At 37.8% G+C, this 17001-nt stretch overlaps 1 protein-coding gene across 1 annotated transcript in view; it reads left to right on the top strand.

Moving 5' to 3' along the window:
• The window catches only part of LOC117394785 (putative Polycomb group protein ASXL3), a 75088-nt gene that overhangs the window by 35825 nt on the left and 22262 nt on the right, over nt 1-17001 (top strand). The window contains exons 3-7 of the mRNA XM_033993352.3: nt 2406-2514; nt 3412-3523; nt 9179-9300; nt 12888-13005; nt 16868-16993. Coding sequence (XP_033849243.3) covers nt 2406-2514; nt 3412-3523; nt 9179-9300; nt 12888-13005; nt 16868-16993 — 587 coding nt within the window. The remainder of the gene's footprint in view (nt 1-2405; nt 2515-3411; nt 3524-9178; nt 9301-12887; nt 13006-16867; nt 16994-17001) is intronic.

Below are 17001 nucleotides of genomic sequence, written 5' to 3'. Positions count from 1 at the left end.
AATAATAATAATAATAATAATAATAATAATAATAATAATAATACAAACTTCTAAAATGTTTTGCTATGGTTCCCCCCACAAGATAAATCAAGTACAATAAAATAAAAGAAATCACTTTCAAAGAATTAACATAGATATTCATTTTAAAATTCAACTTTATTTCAAACAAACAGGCAAATAAACTGAAACGTGTTTCATGTGCGAATGGCTGAATGTCTTCGGTTTAAAACAAAAACAAATTCCTGTCACTTTTATAAAACGTTAGGGATTTATGTTTTTAGAGCTTAACTAAGTTATTGTACTCTTGTAAATCTGTAATGATTAACAGAACCCCCCCACCCCCCCAAAAAAAATCTACTCTTAACCCAGTTTAATTACATTTTTTGTTTTACTTAACTATAGTTCAAAATAGTCCATTTTCCAATACGTTCAATTACATAGTAAATGTTACCACAGTAATTCACCACAAGAAGTAATTTAATTTCAAATTTATAAAAAAAATATATATATTTATACGGCGAAGCATAGACATAATCAGCTAGTGTTTCTCCCTCTGTTACATTGTCTATTATTACAAAGGCAGACACACAATTGAAATCAATGCCATTCTCCAAGCGTCTAATATTTAATTGGCCAGCCGTTGTGTCGGTATGTTCGCTGCACTAAAGGCTTCCACCAATTCAAACATGTTGACATTATGTATTTCTCCACTTTCCGTGCTCTTTTTAAACAATCCTGTGATTGTGACCTGCTTGTTTGGTAATTGTTTAGCCTGAACTTCAAGTTTGATTTTCTTGTTTTTGTGTACTGCGCTGTCAAGATGCTTGTCAATAGTACCTTTTCTTAGATTATCACATTACAAGTTCAGCAAAACAGAATCCCACCATCTGCAGCAACGTCTCCTTTTCTTAGCTCTGAACGCGATCTTCTGTTAAAATGAATTCAGCTTTCTTTGATTTGTCAGCTGTCTGCATTTTTAATGTTAATCATACACTGCATGCTAATAAATCAACAATTTCTAAACAACCATTTTAAACTTCCCGCCTCTGACTCGCATGTTACGTCATTGAATAGTATGAGGAAATCACCAATCATGAAGCTGGTATTTGTTTGACCCCGTTGCCGTAGTAACCAATTGCACGGCATTGACGCCAGACCGTGTAAAGCTACTGCAGCGCTGCTTCTACTTGATACAGCTATGAAATGAACAGGGGAGGTGAAGAGTAATGTAAAATATTGTAAGGAAAATAAAATGCCTATTTTTCATGGTAGGCCGTCAAATACACGATTTCTGTGAAATTAGTGATATCTTGAACTTTCCATGGCCTTACATATAAGGCTGCTATGATCTGTGCTCAATCTGTATCTAGTTATTACCCCCTGCTCACACAGCCCTAGTAACGTCTGCCTGGTCCGAAATACTCTCTCCCTCACTTCTTCTTCTCGCTCTCCTGTGCAACTCTTCTGCTGGTTCTGTGACACCGCTTGGTTTCAATAAGTGGTACTTTTAACACACGCTGAGGCGCCCTTAAGTGAATATGGTTTGCATATCAAATACCTCCCACGCAATATGGGAGGTATTGTGACGTAATTTGCATACATTTCCACACATTAACATTATTCATTATATTTAAATGACTCGAATGCAGTACTTTTTCCACGTGCTAGGTTGCCTGCCACTGGTTAGTGAATACAGCAGGTGTACAAAACATGCAGTAAAGGGGCTTACAGCGTGCAAAACACGGTACCGCTGTTTAGTGAATGAGACCCTATCTGTTTAAAGCTCGCAAATGGGTTTCAGATCAGTGACCTGTGTATTTCGAGGGATCACGGAGGGTTGAAATGGTGGGGGCGTATATTCCTCTCCTTTCCTTATTTAAGAACCAAATAAATATGCGCTTTGTATGTCAATATGTACTTTCTTGCAATTAAAAAGAATCGTCTGCCTTACTGTAGGTAAGTAACTTTTGAGCATTTGGTGCACTTTGTTCAGTCAGCTGTCAGTTCTTTTCATAGGATTTGTTTCTTTTGTTGCCTTTCATCCTATTGGATACAGATGCTCTTGAACTTAGCACTTTTTTGATCATTCATGTGTGTCAGACATAGTCTGCTACATAATTTAAACAGAATCATAACATGTCTTTGCTTCTACAAATCTACTTTGAAATTTTGACACAAACCCATATACAATAAAGTACTTGTTTGGTATACAGAAATGTATAATTATGTCTTTGATCTGCAGTTTCTTTTTTTTTTTTGCCTGAAGCCCATGTGGCAGATGCATATGATTAAACTTAGTGTTACCAGTCTGTTATTGTAATGTAGATGTTTTCAGGGTTAGGAAGAAGAATGTGCATGCTGTTGTTGCTCAGAGCACTCAATCTATTTGATTTCTCCAATGCTAGTGGAACCTCTCCTTTGGCTTGCCTGAATGCCATGCTTCATACTAATACACGCGTCGGTGATGGAACATTCTTTAAAATCCCGGGAAAATCTGGACTTTATTCCCTGAAAGTAAGTACTGTCTGAGAAGTTCTCTCATGTATTTGCTGCTTGTAGAACTATGTGTTACTAAAAAGTTACTGTCTTTTGTGTTAGTTTACCAATTAGAAGGTTGTATTTGTCTGTCCACAACGTCAGTCAACAACTGTGCATTGCTGCACCATTTAAAATACAAAAAGGGTACCAAAAAGCTTAAGGAGTAAGCTGGTTTAGTTATAACCATTTAGCATATGTTCTGTTTTTTTAAATGATACAGCAGTAGACTGTAAGGCTGGACAAATACTGTACAATGACATATGTACACTGCAGGAAAAAGACTACATATTTTGTGTTTTCTATTTTAAAATGATTAACTGTAAAATTTTCAACAATGCACTATATTTTCATAAATTGAAGACTAAGTGCCTTTTTAAAAAAAAAAAAAAACAGAATAAATCTGCTGCAGGCCTTAGAATACTTGAATTTAGAAGGAATTTTAATATATGAAATATTGAAAAGTAAAAGAAGAAATTATAGTATTGGATGCTTTAAAAGCAGGGTTGGCCTGACTCCAGATTGCTCCAATCATTCCCATGGTTTGTGAGCTCTAGGTTGTTGTATCGGTCAAGATTCAGGAAGCAGACACAGGCAACATTAAAGGATTTAGGTTTCTGTAGCAGTAGTCTGAACACTGAACTGGCTGGAAGGAATTTAAGCTGCAAGGCAAGTCTGCTGCCGAGAGTGGAAGGAAGTATGTTACAATTCCAGGCAGAAAAAAAAAAAAACAGCATCTGTACCTCACGTTCTTAGGCACAAAGAAGAAAGACAACAGTGATTAGGTTTTTTTTTAACTGTGTGTGTGTGAAATATACTTGTGTAATTCAGACAATTTTGAATTTATTTAGCCTTATTTAATTGTGTTCTCAATAGAAGGAAGGAACACCAAGCCTTGCTGATGGGGCAACTGAGTCTGTGTGTGAAACTGACATAGAAGGTATTGAAATGACGGAGAGCAACAACAGCATTAGTGATGAAAATGGTGGTAAGTTAAAGCATGCTTTTATTGATTTGAGTTGGAACATTTAAAGAATACAAATGTATTTAACTACAATAACAAGATTACAATATCCTGTCTCGTATTATTCAGTTTCCATTTTACCACATTCTCTGAGGTGCCAGTAATAAATAAACATGAGCATAAATACACTAATCCACAGCGATTGTGGTCTTGAGTAAATTGCATGTGGAAACAATATTGTTTGTCATGGATGCCTTACAGACAATATCTGTTTTCTATAGTGAACATTCTAAAGGAAGGGAAGTCCCCTCCTGTCTATCTCTCTCGTTGAGGCTGATTTTTTATTTATTGCATTACCTGAAGAACTTATGAGCCCTTAAGTGATTCAGTGGATCTATTGATTGTTGCGTTGTCTGAGATGCAGTTGGAATTACATTTTTGAGACCTGAATTGTTATTGCAGAGCAATTAAAATTATTCTGGTGGGAGGGTTTTAAAAGGTCACATGTGTACTGGTAGTTTAAGAAGTCTGCCATCAATCTAGTGACGGGTAAGTACAAAACAAAAATACAGTCCTGTTTTTGGTTATTGTTTTTGCTGAGCTTCTGGTATGTATTGGAACATTGGTCTGAATAACATGCTGCTTTCCTATTTCCAAACATGATGGGTAACTCCCTTTTAACTGAGAGAAGAGATGAAGAAGCCTGTAAGATATATAGAGTGATTCCCTGTACTGGCATACATTATGCCCCAGTGTACGGATTTAAATTATGGATTGTTCTAGGAATCAAACTCATGCTTCGCCCAATTCAGAGTCCACTATAATAGCATCCAGACAATACATATTTTTGAGAAGGGACAAAGGAAGAAGGAAATTGTCCAATGCAGGTGTGGTGGAACCCCAGACTGGTTCAAAAAGGTTAGTTAGTAAACTGTTGGCTTTTAAAATGTATGTTAGTAAGTAAGAGTTCTACGGTAACAGGGTAAAAAAATAAAAAAAAATTTCTGGGGGTGTTCCTATGTATATTGGTTCTGTCTTGACTTAAACTGTGTTAGGAATACTTTGTGATGTTAAAGGATATGTGTTACAATCAGGGGTGAAATTCTCAACAAAAAAGTGCAGGTACTCATATGCACAGCCAGGTGTAAACATAAAAAAAAATGAGACCATTTGAGTGCCAATGAATCAATACTTCTAAAATGTATAGATATTGGTACACAATATATGTTTATTATACAAAATAAGCCTTAAAAAAATAACTGATAAAATACAACCAATTTACGATAAACAAAGAAGCTGAAAATACTAAATTCTTTGTACACACTGCATGTATCACAGTCATGTACTGTAATAAAACACTTGAGTTAAACCTTAAATGACAAGTATTAATAAATATTACACTATGCAGTAACTGTTTGTTTCAAGATATTCTAAAAAAGGGATGCTGTTATAAAAAAACAATGTGTATACCAAAAAAAACTGCTATAAAAGAAATGATACAAAAAGGTCTAAGTCAAACAATGCACAACAGGGGCTGAAATACCCCTCTACGTTTTAATGTAACAGGCACTACTCTAATAAATTAGAACATAGATCTCTGTTTCTTTTTTTTTTTTCACTTTTACTACTGAAGTCTCCGACTAAAACCCCTTGGGAAGTAAGCAAAGTGTTCTTTTAGCCGTAGAGTTGTAGTGACTCGAGTGACAATTTTCAGTGACTCAACGCAACTTGAGTCATTGTCATCAAATGACTCGACGAGTCCCTGCAAGAAAAGACTCGACTCGAGTCCCTGCAAGAAAAGACTCGACTCGAGTCCCTGCAAGAAAAGACTCGACTCGAGTCCCTGCAAGAAAAGACTCGACTCGAGTCCCTGCAAGAAAAGACTCGACTCGAGTCCCTGCAAGAAAAGACTCGACTCGAGTCCCTGCAAGAAAAGACTCGACTCGAGTCCCTGCAAGAAAAGACTCGACTCGAGTCCCTGCAAGAAAAGACTCGACTCGAGTCCCTGCAAGAAAAGACTCGACTCGAGTCCCTGCTAGAAAAGACTCGACTCGAGTCCCTGCTCAAAAGACTCGACTCGAGTCCCTGCAAGAAAAGACTCGACTCGAGTCCCTGCAAGAAAAGACTCGACTCGAGTCCCTGCAAGAAAAGACTCGACTCGAGTCCCTGCAAGAAAAGACTCGACTCGAGTCCCTGCAAGAAAAGACTCGACTCGAGTCCCTGCAAGAAAAGACTCGACTCGAGTCCCCCTCAAAAGACTCGACTCGAGTCCCTTTAAGAAAAGACTCGACTCGAGTCCCTTTAAGAAAAGACTCGACTCGAGTCCCTGCAAGAAAAGACTCGACTCGAGTCCCTGCTCAAAAGACTCGACTCGAGTCTCTGCTCAAAAGACTCGACGCGACTCGAGTCCCTGCTCAAAAGACTCGACTCGAGTCCCTGCTCAAAAGACTCGACTCGAGTCTCTGCTCAAAAGACTCGACGCGACTCGAGTCCCTGCTCAAAAGACTCGACTCGAGTCCCTGCTCAAAAGACTCGACGCAACTCGACGCAACTCGGGCAGCAGTGTGGAGTAGTGGTTAGGGCTCTGGACTCTTGACCGGAGGGTTGTGGGTTCAATCCCCAGTGGGGGGACACTGCTGTTGTACCCTTGAGCAAGGTACTTTACCTAGATTGCTCCCTGCAAGAAAAGACTCGACTCGAGTCCCTGCAAGAAAAGACTCGACTCGAGTCCCTGCAAGAAAAGACTCGACTCGAGTCCCTGCAAGAAAAGACTCGACTCGAGTCCCTGCAAGAAAAGACTCGACTCGAGTCCCTGCAAGAAAAGACTCGACTCGAGTCCCTGCAAGAAAAGACTCGACTCGAGTCCCTGCTAGAAAAGACTCGACTCGAGTCCCTGCTCAAAAGACTCGACTCGAGTCCCTGCAAGAAAAGACTCGACTCGAGTCCCTGCAAGAAAAGACTCGACTCGAGTCCCTGCAAGAAAAGACTCGACTCGAGTCCCTGCAAGAAAAGACTCGACTCGAGTCCCTGCAAGAAAAGACTCGACTCGAGTCCCTGCAAGAAAAGACTCGACTCGAGTCCCTGCTCAAAAGACTCGACTCGAGTCTCTGCTCAAAAGACTCGACGCGACTCGAGTCCCTGCTCAAAAGACTCGACTCGAGTCCCTGCTCAAAAGACTCGACTCGAGTCTCTGCTCAAAAGACTCGACGCGACTCGAGTCCCTGCTCAAAAGACTCGACTCGAGTCCCTGCTCAAAAGACTCGACGCAACTCGACGCAACTCGGGCAGCAGTGTGGAGTAGTGGTTAGGGCTCTGGACTCTTGACCGGAGGGTTGTGGGTTCAATCCCCAGTGGGGGGACACTGCTGTTGTACCCTTGAGCAAGGTACTTTACCTAGATTGCTCCAGTAAAAACTCAACTGTATAAATGGGTAATTGTATGTATAAATGGGTAATTGTATGTGAAATAATGTGTAATGTATAATGTGATATCTTGTAACAATTGTAAGTCGCCCTGGATAAGGGCGTCTGCTAAGAAATGAATAATAATAATAATAACTCGAGTCCCTGCAAGAAAAGACTCGACTCGAGTTCCTGCTCAAAAGACTCGACGCAACTTGAGTCCTGGCCCAAAAGTCTCCACTCAACTCGAGTCATAGTCTTTATGATAAAATAAAACGTGATGTGTACACGCCCTGCCTCTTTATGAGTGAGAGGAACACATGACAACATAGAGACCGAGAGAAGAGCATCAGCAGCATGGAAGGTAAATCTAGAGTACTTGAGGGAGAGAAATAAGCAGTCTGCCAACACTGAGAAATGCCAAACTAAAATAAACTGTGTCTAAAATAACTGAAGTCGTTTTTGGTCTTTTTTAGTATTTATTACCAAGTATCAATAAGAAATTACTTATTTCGTGGGTCCATCAATAGATATTTATTTAAGTAAGCTTAAAACTTAAATGCAGTACAAAAAACAGGGGTTTAGTGTTTGTTGTCTGGTTTAATGTATATTGATCTAAAGTTATACTACGGTTAAAGAACTGGTAAAAAAAAAAAGCCATATTTTTCTAAAATTGTTAGTTGTTTTTAAAATCCAAATTACCACTTGCGAATCCAAACTCATGCACAAAAATGTTTTACACACAAAATTAAGTATTAATGTACTGTACAAGAAATGAACACACAAAACAACCCTCTGGAGCTTTAATAATTGTATTTTTTATATATATATATATATATTCCCGTAGCCGCCTACAACCACTAGCACTATAGCACACGGTACAGGTGATCAATGAAGCTGTTGCACAGTCGTCTTTGTTTTCCAGAATTCCAGAATTGAGTTAATCAGCTCTAGACGTGTTTGAGTAATTTAATACATCAGGATTTGCATGTTGGATAGATGTTTTAGAGTTAGTTTGGTTAAAAACATTTTGCTTTTGTAAAGAATAAATTAATAAAAACACAAAATGGGCAGACCAGACCAGGAGGTTGAGGACAGAACTGCATTGTTTTCAATGAATTTTTAAGAAGTGGTCTGTCCATTTTGCCATAGTGGGTGAACAGATCAATTATTATACGCTCAAGGGTACAGCAGCAGTGTCCCCAGGGATTGAACCCACGACCCTTCGGTCAAGAGTCCAGAGCCCTAACCACTAGTCCACACTGCTGCCCGATACAATTCCATTCCTTCAACAGAGAATTAGTAGTCGATATTAGTGGTGGTTACCAGCACATTATTTTTATTGACCAATCATATAAATCAATAGGCGGATGAGACAGATTGATTGATTGATTGATTTAATAATGATTTGCACCAAAGCTGCCAAATAACTTCTCATGTTTTTTTCTGCCAAGAACTGTAAGAAAGGTAAATAGGGCATCCAGTGCCATTGGTTCATTTCGAGAAATATTTTAATGATTGTTTCGTTTGTGACTGCTTTCTAACGGAACACTAGTGAACTGAGTAAGAGTGGATATAATGCATGCGCGTTGAATAAAAAGCAGGTAAAATAAGTCCCAGTACCCAATACCAGCATCAAAGTAATTTCCGGTACTGAGTACCGGTGGCTACCAGCAGAATTTCACCCCTGGTTACATTGTGTTAAATGTCTTTATTGACTTGGGATTTTTATTATAGAATACAAATCACTACATAAGATATTTAGGATACAGTCTAGAAAGTGGTGTACCTTATATGAATAACTGCATTAGCAGTAATATATTTTCAATTAATTATGCCACAGGAACATCTGGCTACCAGTAAAAATCCATTTGGCTTCTTGCTCCAAGTATTTAACCAAATCAGGATGTTGAGGAGTAGCTTTCCAGAAAACACTCCTCCTGCATACATTTGGGATGTGTCTCTTCACAACAGGAATCGTAAAAACTGCACTGTAAAAAGAGAAATATTATTTATATGTGTGTGTGTGTGTGTGTGTGTGTGTGTGTAATTGATTCCAGAACAGCATATTTTTGGTATCTTGACTTTAAACCAATGCTAATATGTTTTTGGCAGGGATTTTTAAAGATTTTATTTGGCTTGCCATTAGCAAATCAAAAACTTCATAAAGAAACAAGCATAATACCATAACTACCAGAGTGCGGTAGACAAGAGGCACTGGTTAAATGAAAACGAATATTTAATATTACTTTTGTTTTGTTTTTTTGTTTTTTTTAAGTTTGCCCTACAAAGCTACCTGAAGAACTGTCTTCCGAACACGATACAAACCCCAATGCAGCAGCTGTGCAGAACAAGTCAGTGTCTTCCACACAGCAACATACCAAAAAGGCTCTTAAACAGGTAAGACAGAGTATTAGCTCATCCTTTTCTTATACAACAGCACCCCTAGTTGGAACAAAGAATTACTGCAAGTATTTTTTTTTTTATGTAGAGAAAAATTAAACTCATTGATTCAATTACAATCACTAAGTATATATGTTGGGGTTTGTCATTTATTTTTCAAGCCGAACTATAGTTTTTCAACATAAATTACGTCACATATTGGAACAATTCAGGGTGTGACTGTAATTAAATGAATATCTTATACCTTCATGATATGGATTACATATAGGAATTATTTTATTTTTAAATTGATTTTGTGTTCATGATTTCTAGTAGAAAAGCTCTTGGAACCCATTTAATTAGGAACCCATCTGCTTGACGCTTTGTTGGGCTGATTGGTGTGTAGGTTGTGAAAATGTGTCATCGTGGGTTGCTTGCTAGTGATGTAAATGTCAATACAAACTGTGAATTTCTTCTTCCATCCTGGCATCTTGAAATTTGCTTGGAACAAATCAGATTTATTAATCAGAATATTTGCTCGTTGCAAATCTAGCATAGGCCAACATATTAAGGTGCCTTATTCATAAATAAGCATTAGATATTGTATCGGGTCTAATGTAGTTTTCTCTCTCTCTCGGAAGTTCATAATTTTGGCGCCTTAATTGGAACAGGAATATATGTTTTTGGCCCTAAAGACAGATTTGTATTTAAGTAATTTCAACAGTAGAATATATTACATCCCCACTGGAGCAGGTAACAGTAGGACTGCTTTAGGAAAATGTTTTAAACATATTTGTGTACTACTCTGGGTGCCAAGGTTGATGATGAGTTGCTACATGGGCACATGTGGGAGCAATCATCCTTGAAGTGATTTTGGTACCATGCTTTGACCTGAGCTTTTACATCTGCACTCCTGTCACGTGTTGGTCAAAAAAATAAATGAATTTGAGTAATTGTGATGTAAGAGGTGTATTTATTTATTTTATATTATCAGATTTTTAAGTGTTTATTGGGTCCTAAGACATACTCTTGGTGGTACAGTTTCCTTGTATATTATTACAAAAATAAAACTCAGTTCAAATATTAAACTAAAATGTCAGGTTTATAGCTGTAGTTTATTTGAATATTAATAAGACACATTATACTGATCACCCAGTGATTTCTGTTTCTAAGTGTATCTACTTTATGCTTGTGGATGTACATTTTATTTATTTTGCTCTTCGGTTGGAATAATCACTAATGGATGCTGCTCTACCATTTTCATTTTATTCAGTGTATTTCCTGCTTCATAGTCCCACTGGGGCAGATCTAAGATAAGATGAACTCCCCAAGGTTTCCACTTTCCGTGTTTGGATTTGAATTTGCATAAGGAGCTGTGTTAGGGAAGCCTAAGAAATATTAAGTAACAAATAATGTGTTTAGAGTTTTCTGTGTGAGGCTTGTTTGAATAGCCTTGAAGTGCTTTATTGCTGATATCACATAAAATAGCCATTGCTGCAAACTTGTAATTGCTGAACATTTAACACTGAAATACAGTCCATAATCTTCAAATAGTCCAAATGGTCAGTAATCATCAAAATTATTAGCATGTTCACTAGAGAGCAGCAAGCAAGCTGATATTTTCTAATTAGCAACTGCATTTGCTGCTATGCTGTACCGAATCTAAAAAGCTTTATGCTTGTTGTCTTATGTACTGATCCATATTTATATAGTAACTGTGATGATCTAAGTCTCAGCAAAACAATTTGTTATTGTGGCAAGGCAGAAGCCCAGCGGCTGTAAATAGTGTGTGTGTGGAAATGTAAGGTTGGCAAGGATGGGGTTAAATCTGTCCCTGCCAGCAGTCACAGGTATGGCCATTCCTCAATTAGGTAATTGATGCTAACTGGGGAGTGTCCACCTGCATACAAGCAGTGAGAGATCCTTTGTTTGGGGAAGGTGTTTGAGAGGATTGTGGTGAATGTAAAGCCCGCCGCACACAGCCCGACTAAAGCCGTCCCGACTCATCTCATCTCAACTGGCCGTACACAGTCTGGATGAATCATAGCAGTGTGTGTGCCCTTAAAACCAGGATTATCCAGATTTCAGTCGGGATGTCTTCAGATTTGAAGATTGAACATGTTGAATCTTTTTTAGTCGCAGTTTCGTTCAGATGTGATCAGTCTGTCTGTGTGCGGTGGTTGCCGACCAAGACTGACTGAGACCGATTAATCATAAGGGTGTCAACCAGTGGTGAAGCAGATTTAAGGGACGTGGCTTGCCATGTGACTTTTCATACAAGATGGCAGAATATTGACAGCTTTAGTTCCACATGTAAAAATACATTAGTCTTGAATTGCTCTGCGTGTCCCGAATTAAAAAATATGTTGATCTCCAATAGGTCACAAATCACAAGCCCCTAGATCCACACACTGAGAAAAAAAAACGCCAAAGTCAAATAAAAATCAACAGGTTGGATTTTATTTACCACAGGCTAAAGTGTAGTAGACAAACTATACAAAAAGTCAAACACTATGTAAATGGTCAGTTGCTAAATTAATAGGCTAAGCGCTTCTTTTAGTTGCCTCGCGGCGCTGTCTCCGCCGTCTAATCAGCATACGATGCCATGCATAATATGAGGGTCGTTATGTTGGGCTAAGTTAATATAAAAAATGTGTGCAGGGCAGTATTAATTAAGTTTGCATACATAGTAATCACCAGCATCTAGTTGTGGTCTGTCTAATTCAGTCTTAGCAGTGTGCGACACAGAGTCGGGAAAAACTCAATTGTGACGTCAAACCAAAACTGAGCACAACTGATCGCAGAATCTGTGCAAACTCAGATGAGATGAGTCGGGACGGCTTGAGTCGGGCTGTGTGCGGTGGGCTTAACTGTGCTGTGGATATTATGAATTGGTCAGTAATGGCGAATGCCCATCCTGACCTCTCTGTTTTATATGCAGTATTGTTTTATTTAAACATTTTATTTTGGCCCCAGTGCCTTGTTTATTTCTTTAATAAAATGCCCAAAAGCTCTTAAACTGTAGCTTTTCCTGTCTGATAGTGTCGCATTCTTGACACTATCCTGCAACAGATGGCCAAACAAAGGATTTCTCCTTGCTTGAATGCAGGTGGACACTCCCCAATTAGCATCAGTTACCTTACTGGGGAATGGCCACATCTGTGATTGCTGGCAGGAACAGATTTAACCCCATCCCTGCCATCACACACACACACTATTTACAGCAGCTGGGCTCCTGGCCTGCCACAGTTATGTAAAGATAATCTGTTCATTGAAGATACAAAATTGACATAAATCGGTGACCTTTTCAGTTTTTATGTAAATGTGTTGCAGAATGTAAGCTAGTAATAGAAATTTTCCCATAGCTAAATTTAGCATCCAGTTGCTTGGCACAATAATGCTCAATTATGTTTTGCTTTTAAACTTAATTTTTCTGTCTTAGACTAATAGAGAATGGTTCCTATTCACAATGCTTTAACCCCTGAATTATTTTAAGAATGAGTTGTGTGTGATAATAGTAATAATAATAAAATGATAATTAAAGACTAGTAGATCTCTTGAGCAAAATATCTAGTCAATACACTTTTTGTTGTTTTGACTTACAGGCTTTGCGGCAACAGCACAAAAGAAGAAACGGCGTCTCGATGATGGTGAACAAGGCTGTGCCTCGAGTTGTATTAACGCCGCTAAAGGTCTCTGATGAGCAGCCAGATTCTCCATCAGGTAAATATGTCACATTAATCATTCCTAGTGTGGCGCTTGCATTTTTCTCCATACAGTGTTATATATATATTACGAGCACTGCATATTAATTTGGTATGTCTGGGACTATTTGTAACACTAACTTGTAGCATGTTTTAGGTAACACCTGACATTGGCCATCTATCCAGTGTGGCTTCTGGACAGGGATGGAAATTAGACTCCTATTGCATTGCAGTTTCACCTATTCAAGGTTTTAATTTTAGCTTGATTAGACCCAGTTTATTGGTAACAAGCACAGGTGTATCTTATTAAACTCAAACTAAAACCAGGAATGGATCAAAGTGCTATGCAATGGGTATCTTATTTTCATCCCTGCTGCTGGATGTTGGCAGTCTCAGAGGTTATTATTTAAAGTTAGTAATTATGTGTGTCTTAAATTATTTAAAAATAAGAAAACAATTTGTACAGTAATTTAAAACACCAAATAGTTCTATCTTGTCTTTAATTGTGGAATGCCGTTTTGTGTCTTTGCTCCTGGTAGTTAGATTGCCGTGCACAGAAACCCACACTAACTTAACCCAACAAATCACTGCGACCAATGGAAGTTCCCGAGACACAGCAAACACTGCACACTCTGCAAATCCAGACAAGGGGGAGATCGCAATTGCGCTTTAATTACATTTTGCAGCAGATCTAAATGTTGTCTACAATACATTTTTTTTTTATGCAATCTGAAAGAATGTCCTTTGACAGTAAAAATAAACATGAGACTCCATCTGACAGATGCAACGCAGAATACACTGAAACACAGAGAAAAATGATATTAGTGTTGAGGGGTTAATAAATAAGCAGGTAGGAAAATATATGCTGGACTGTTGTGGCACTGTGTTGACCTCTATAAATATTGATATTGGTCTTTTTTTGGAGAAGCCCTACTTGTATGCAAATTTTTATTTGGGAATTAATTTGCTATATTAACTGAGTTTTAGGTTGTACAGTTTGTGGCTGTTAATTGTACAGTTTGTGGATGCTAATTTAAAAGAAACTGGATCAAAAACTGATTTATTTTTATTATTATTATTTATAACAAGGAATATGTTGCATTTCAAGTGAAATACCATATTTATAGAAGATCATGAATAAAAAAGGGTAAATAAATAAAACTGTAGATTTTAAAGAGTAACTACCGGGGTTCCGAAAAATATAGTGTTAATAGTCCCTATGTGTTGCTACAACTGTTTAAATATCGTACCTGTAATTTTTCTGTTCCGTACCACATCATGGATCGTTATTGCTGTGTTACCCGTTTGACAATGTGGGCAATAATCCTTATACTATCAGTGCACTGGAGCGGACGTTTTGAAAAGAGCTTTGAAACAGACTTTAAAGTTACAAGTGTAAAAAGTTGTCAAGATGTTAACAATGAAAAAGAAAAATTACAGATACGCTATTTAAACAGTTGCAGCAACACATGGGGACATGTAACGCTGTATTTTCCGGAACCCTGTTACTCTAATTAATAGATTAAACTGTGTTGTGTTATTTTAAATGGGAAAGAAAATAATTGTTCTATAATAAAGTAGGAATGTGCTAATAATTAACAAGCAACTCTTTTAATCATTTAATTAAAATCATTTAATTAAAAACTGTATTGTGGTAAACCATTCAAGAAAATAATTATAACTAGGGAGTTTTAAAGGAAAATGCATGTTTGATAAACATGAAGAAATACATGTTCAGTTTATTTTCCCATGTGGAGAGTAACCATGCATTTGAACAGCATTGTGGGAAAGTTGCTGGCACTGTTAAAGAAGAATTGACTTGGACCACAGAAGGTTTTCTTTGGCTGGTATTCAGAAAGCACACTTAAATTATTATTGAGGGGACACTTAATAACGTGAGCAGTTGAGGGAATAAAACAATAAGGCAGTCCCAAGTATGGATCTGTGACGGGGTACTGCCACGTCTTTATGATCATGGTTGGCACTGGCAGCTTTATTTTCAAACCTCGGTCAATCCTGTCACAGTTGGTGTCAGAAACGGGATAGCGCCACCTGGAGACTCAGAGACAGTTTTAAGTTCAAAAATAAAGTTTTTAATAAACAAAAATAATCAAATAAATAGGCACGAGGGCCAAACAAAAAGGTTTTAAACATAAAATACAAACACAAAACAAAACTTACAAAATAAAGCTTCCAGGCTGGGCGTTGCCTTCACTGGAACAGAACAACAAACTGAAAACACAGCACACACAAAAACACTCTTGCTTCTTCTGGAACTCTCCTCCAACTCTCTCCTAGCCAGGGCCTCTCCCCTGGCTTTTATCCCCTGTGGCTGGAGCCCAATTATTCAATAATTGCTGATTAGTCAATTAGGGCTCCAGCCACATTCTCACATGTTTTCCTGGCAGGGAGGAATTTTAACCCCATCCCTGCCAGTCCCAACCATGATCATAAAGACGGGGCAGTACCCCGTCACAGGATCTTAATCATAAAGCAAAACGCTCTTTATGCTCAGTGCTTAAGCCATTAAGTGTTTGTTAGGTGAGCAAGCCGCTGACAGATGTGATCAATTTGCTATACATGATTGCAATTTACGTATACTCTGTCAGACAATTAGAAAGCAATCTTATAACTGTGCTCATTTGATTCCATAAGCTAAACCACTTACAATTATATATACGGGGTTGTCCTGTTCTATCTAAACTACAGCCAAGCTTACATATACCATAGTAGTAAAAACCATTAAATAGATTTTCTCATTAATCTTGATATGAACTGATAACTGATGTGTTTATTTCCAGTGTCCGCTGGTGTACATCATTAGCAACTAGACCCTAGGCTTTTTTATACAGCTATGAAATAACAAAAACTGGAGGAACCGATTTAAGGTATCATACTATGAGGCATGTTTTTTTATTAGGAAGGCAACAGCTTTCTTAAATATGTAAACTCTTTTTTTAAAACAGCAGAGGGATATGACACTTTAATTGTCTGGCCAGTAGGGCTTTTTTCACTGACACCCCTTTGGCTTTTCATATTTACCTGCCATGTAGATGGGGCTTTCTGAAGTCCGAGAGGATTGAATAAATCTATTAAGTGCAGACAGGCTAGTCTGTGCCGAAGAATCTCTTGATATCACAAAAAGATTAGCTTTTTGACTGAGAAACCCTACTTACTCTGTGTTCCTCTGATTTAATGTTACTCTCTAGTAGTGACTTCTTTACTTTGATCTTGGGTTTCAGATTCACCTCATCTTACAGTATGGTTTGGTTGACCTTGACAAAAATGGCTATGACTGAAAACAAAAATAAAATTAAAAAAATGTACAAACATAAATCTTTCCCTTTTTTTAACCTCATGCTTCTTAAATGATGTCTTTCTGCTTTAGCACCGAAGGCATTAAAGTAATTTGATTAATTACTTCTGACCCTTAGATCATCCCTTTTATGTTTAGCCTTTAATAAATGGCTTCAAAGAACTGTGTATTCCATATATGTCTCTTAATCACAACTGTTGTAAATTGCTAGGTAGCTCTCATTTGAACACTTCATGAGAACCACTTGTTTATGTGATTTATATGCATACCTATGCTTCGCCATGCTTTCACTATGTTTTATTAAACTTTGCTATGCTTCATTCACAAATGACACCAAAGAGGTGGTATTCTCGTTCTTTGAACAATTGTCTGATTATCCATTCACCAAAAAAGTAGACCGATTTATCAGTCCCAGTTCTCAGTTCTCGTTGCCCAATTTATTGTAAATCACAGGACTGGCTGATCTTTGGGCAAATCTACCAAAAGGCTTAACAGACTACAGCATATAACTATGAAAAAAAAATGTTAATTTATTTTTTAAATATAGGTTATATATTTTTTCTAGGATTCGAATCTAAAAATGGAATTGGTGATGGAGAAGGATCTGAGAAGGAATTAAAGCAAGGCCAGAGATCACCAACCGGCAAACAAATTAGCCAGCACCTAAAGAAGCTAAAGAAATCTGGTTTGGGTGAGCAG

Source organism: Acipenser ruthenus, chromosome 3 (genome assembly GCF_902713425.1).
Source record: "Acipenser ruthenus chromosome 3, fAciRut3.2 maternal haplotype, whole genome shotgun sequence".
In the NCBI taxonomy this organism is placed as follows: domain Eukaryota; kingdom Metazoa; phylum Chordata; class Actinopteri; order Acipenseriformes; family Acipenseridae; genus Acipenser; species Acipenser ruthenus.
This window is presented reverse-complemented; position numbering and strand designations above follow the sequence as displayed.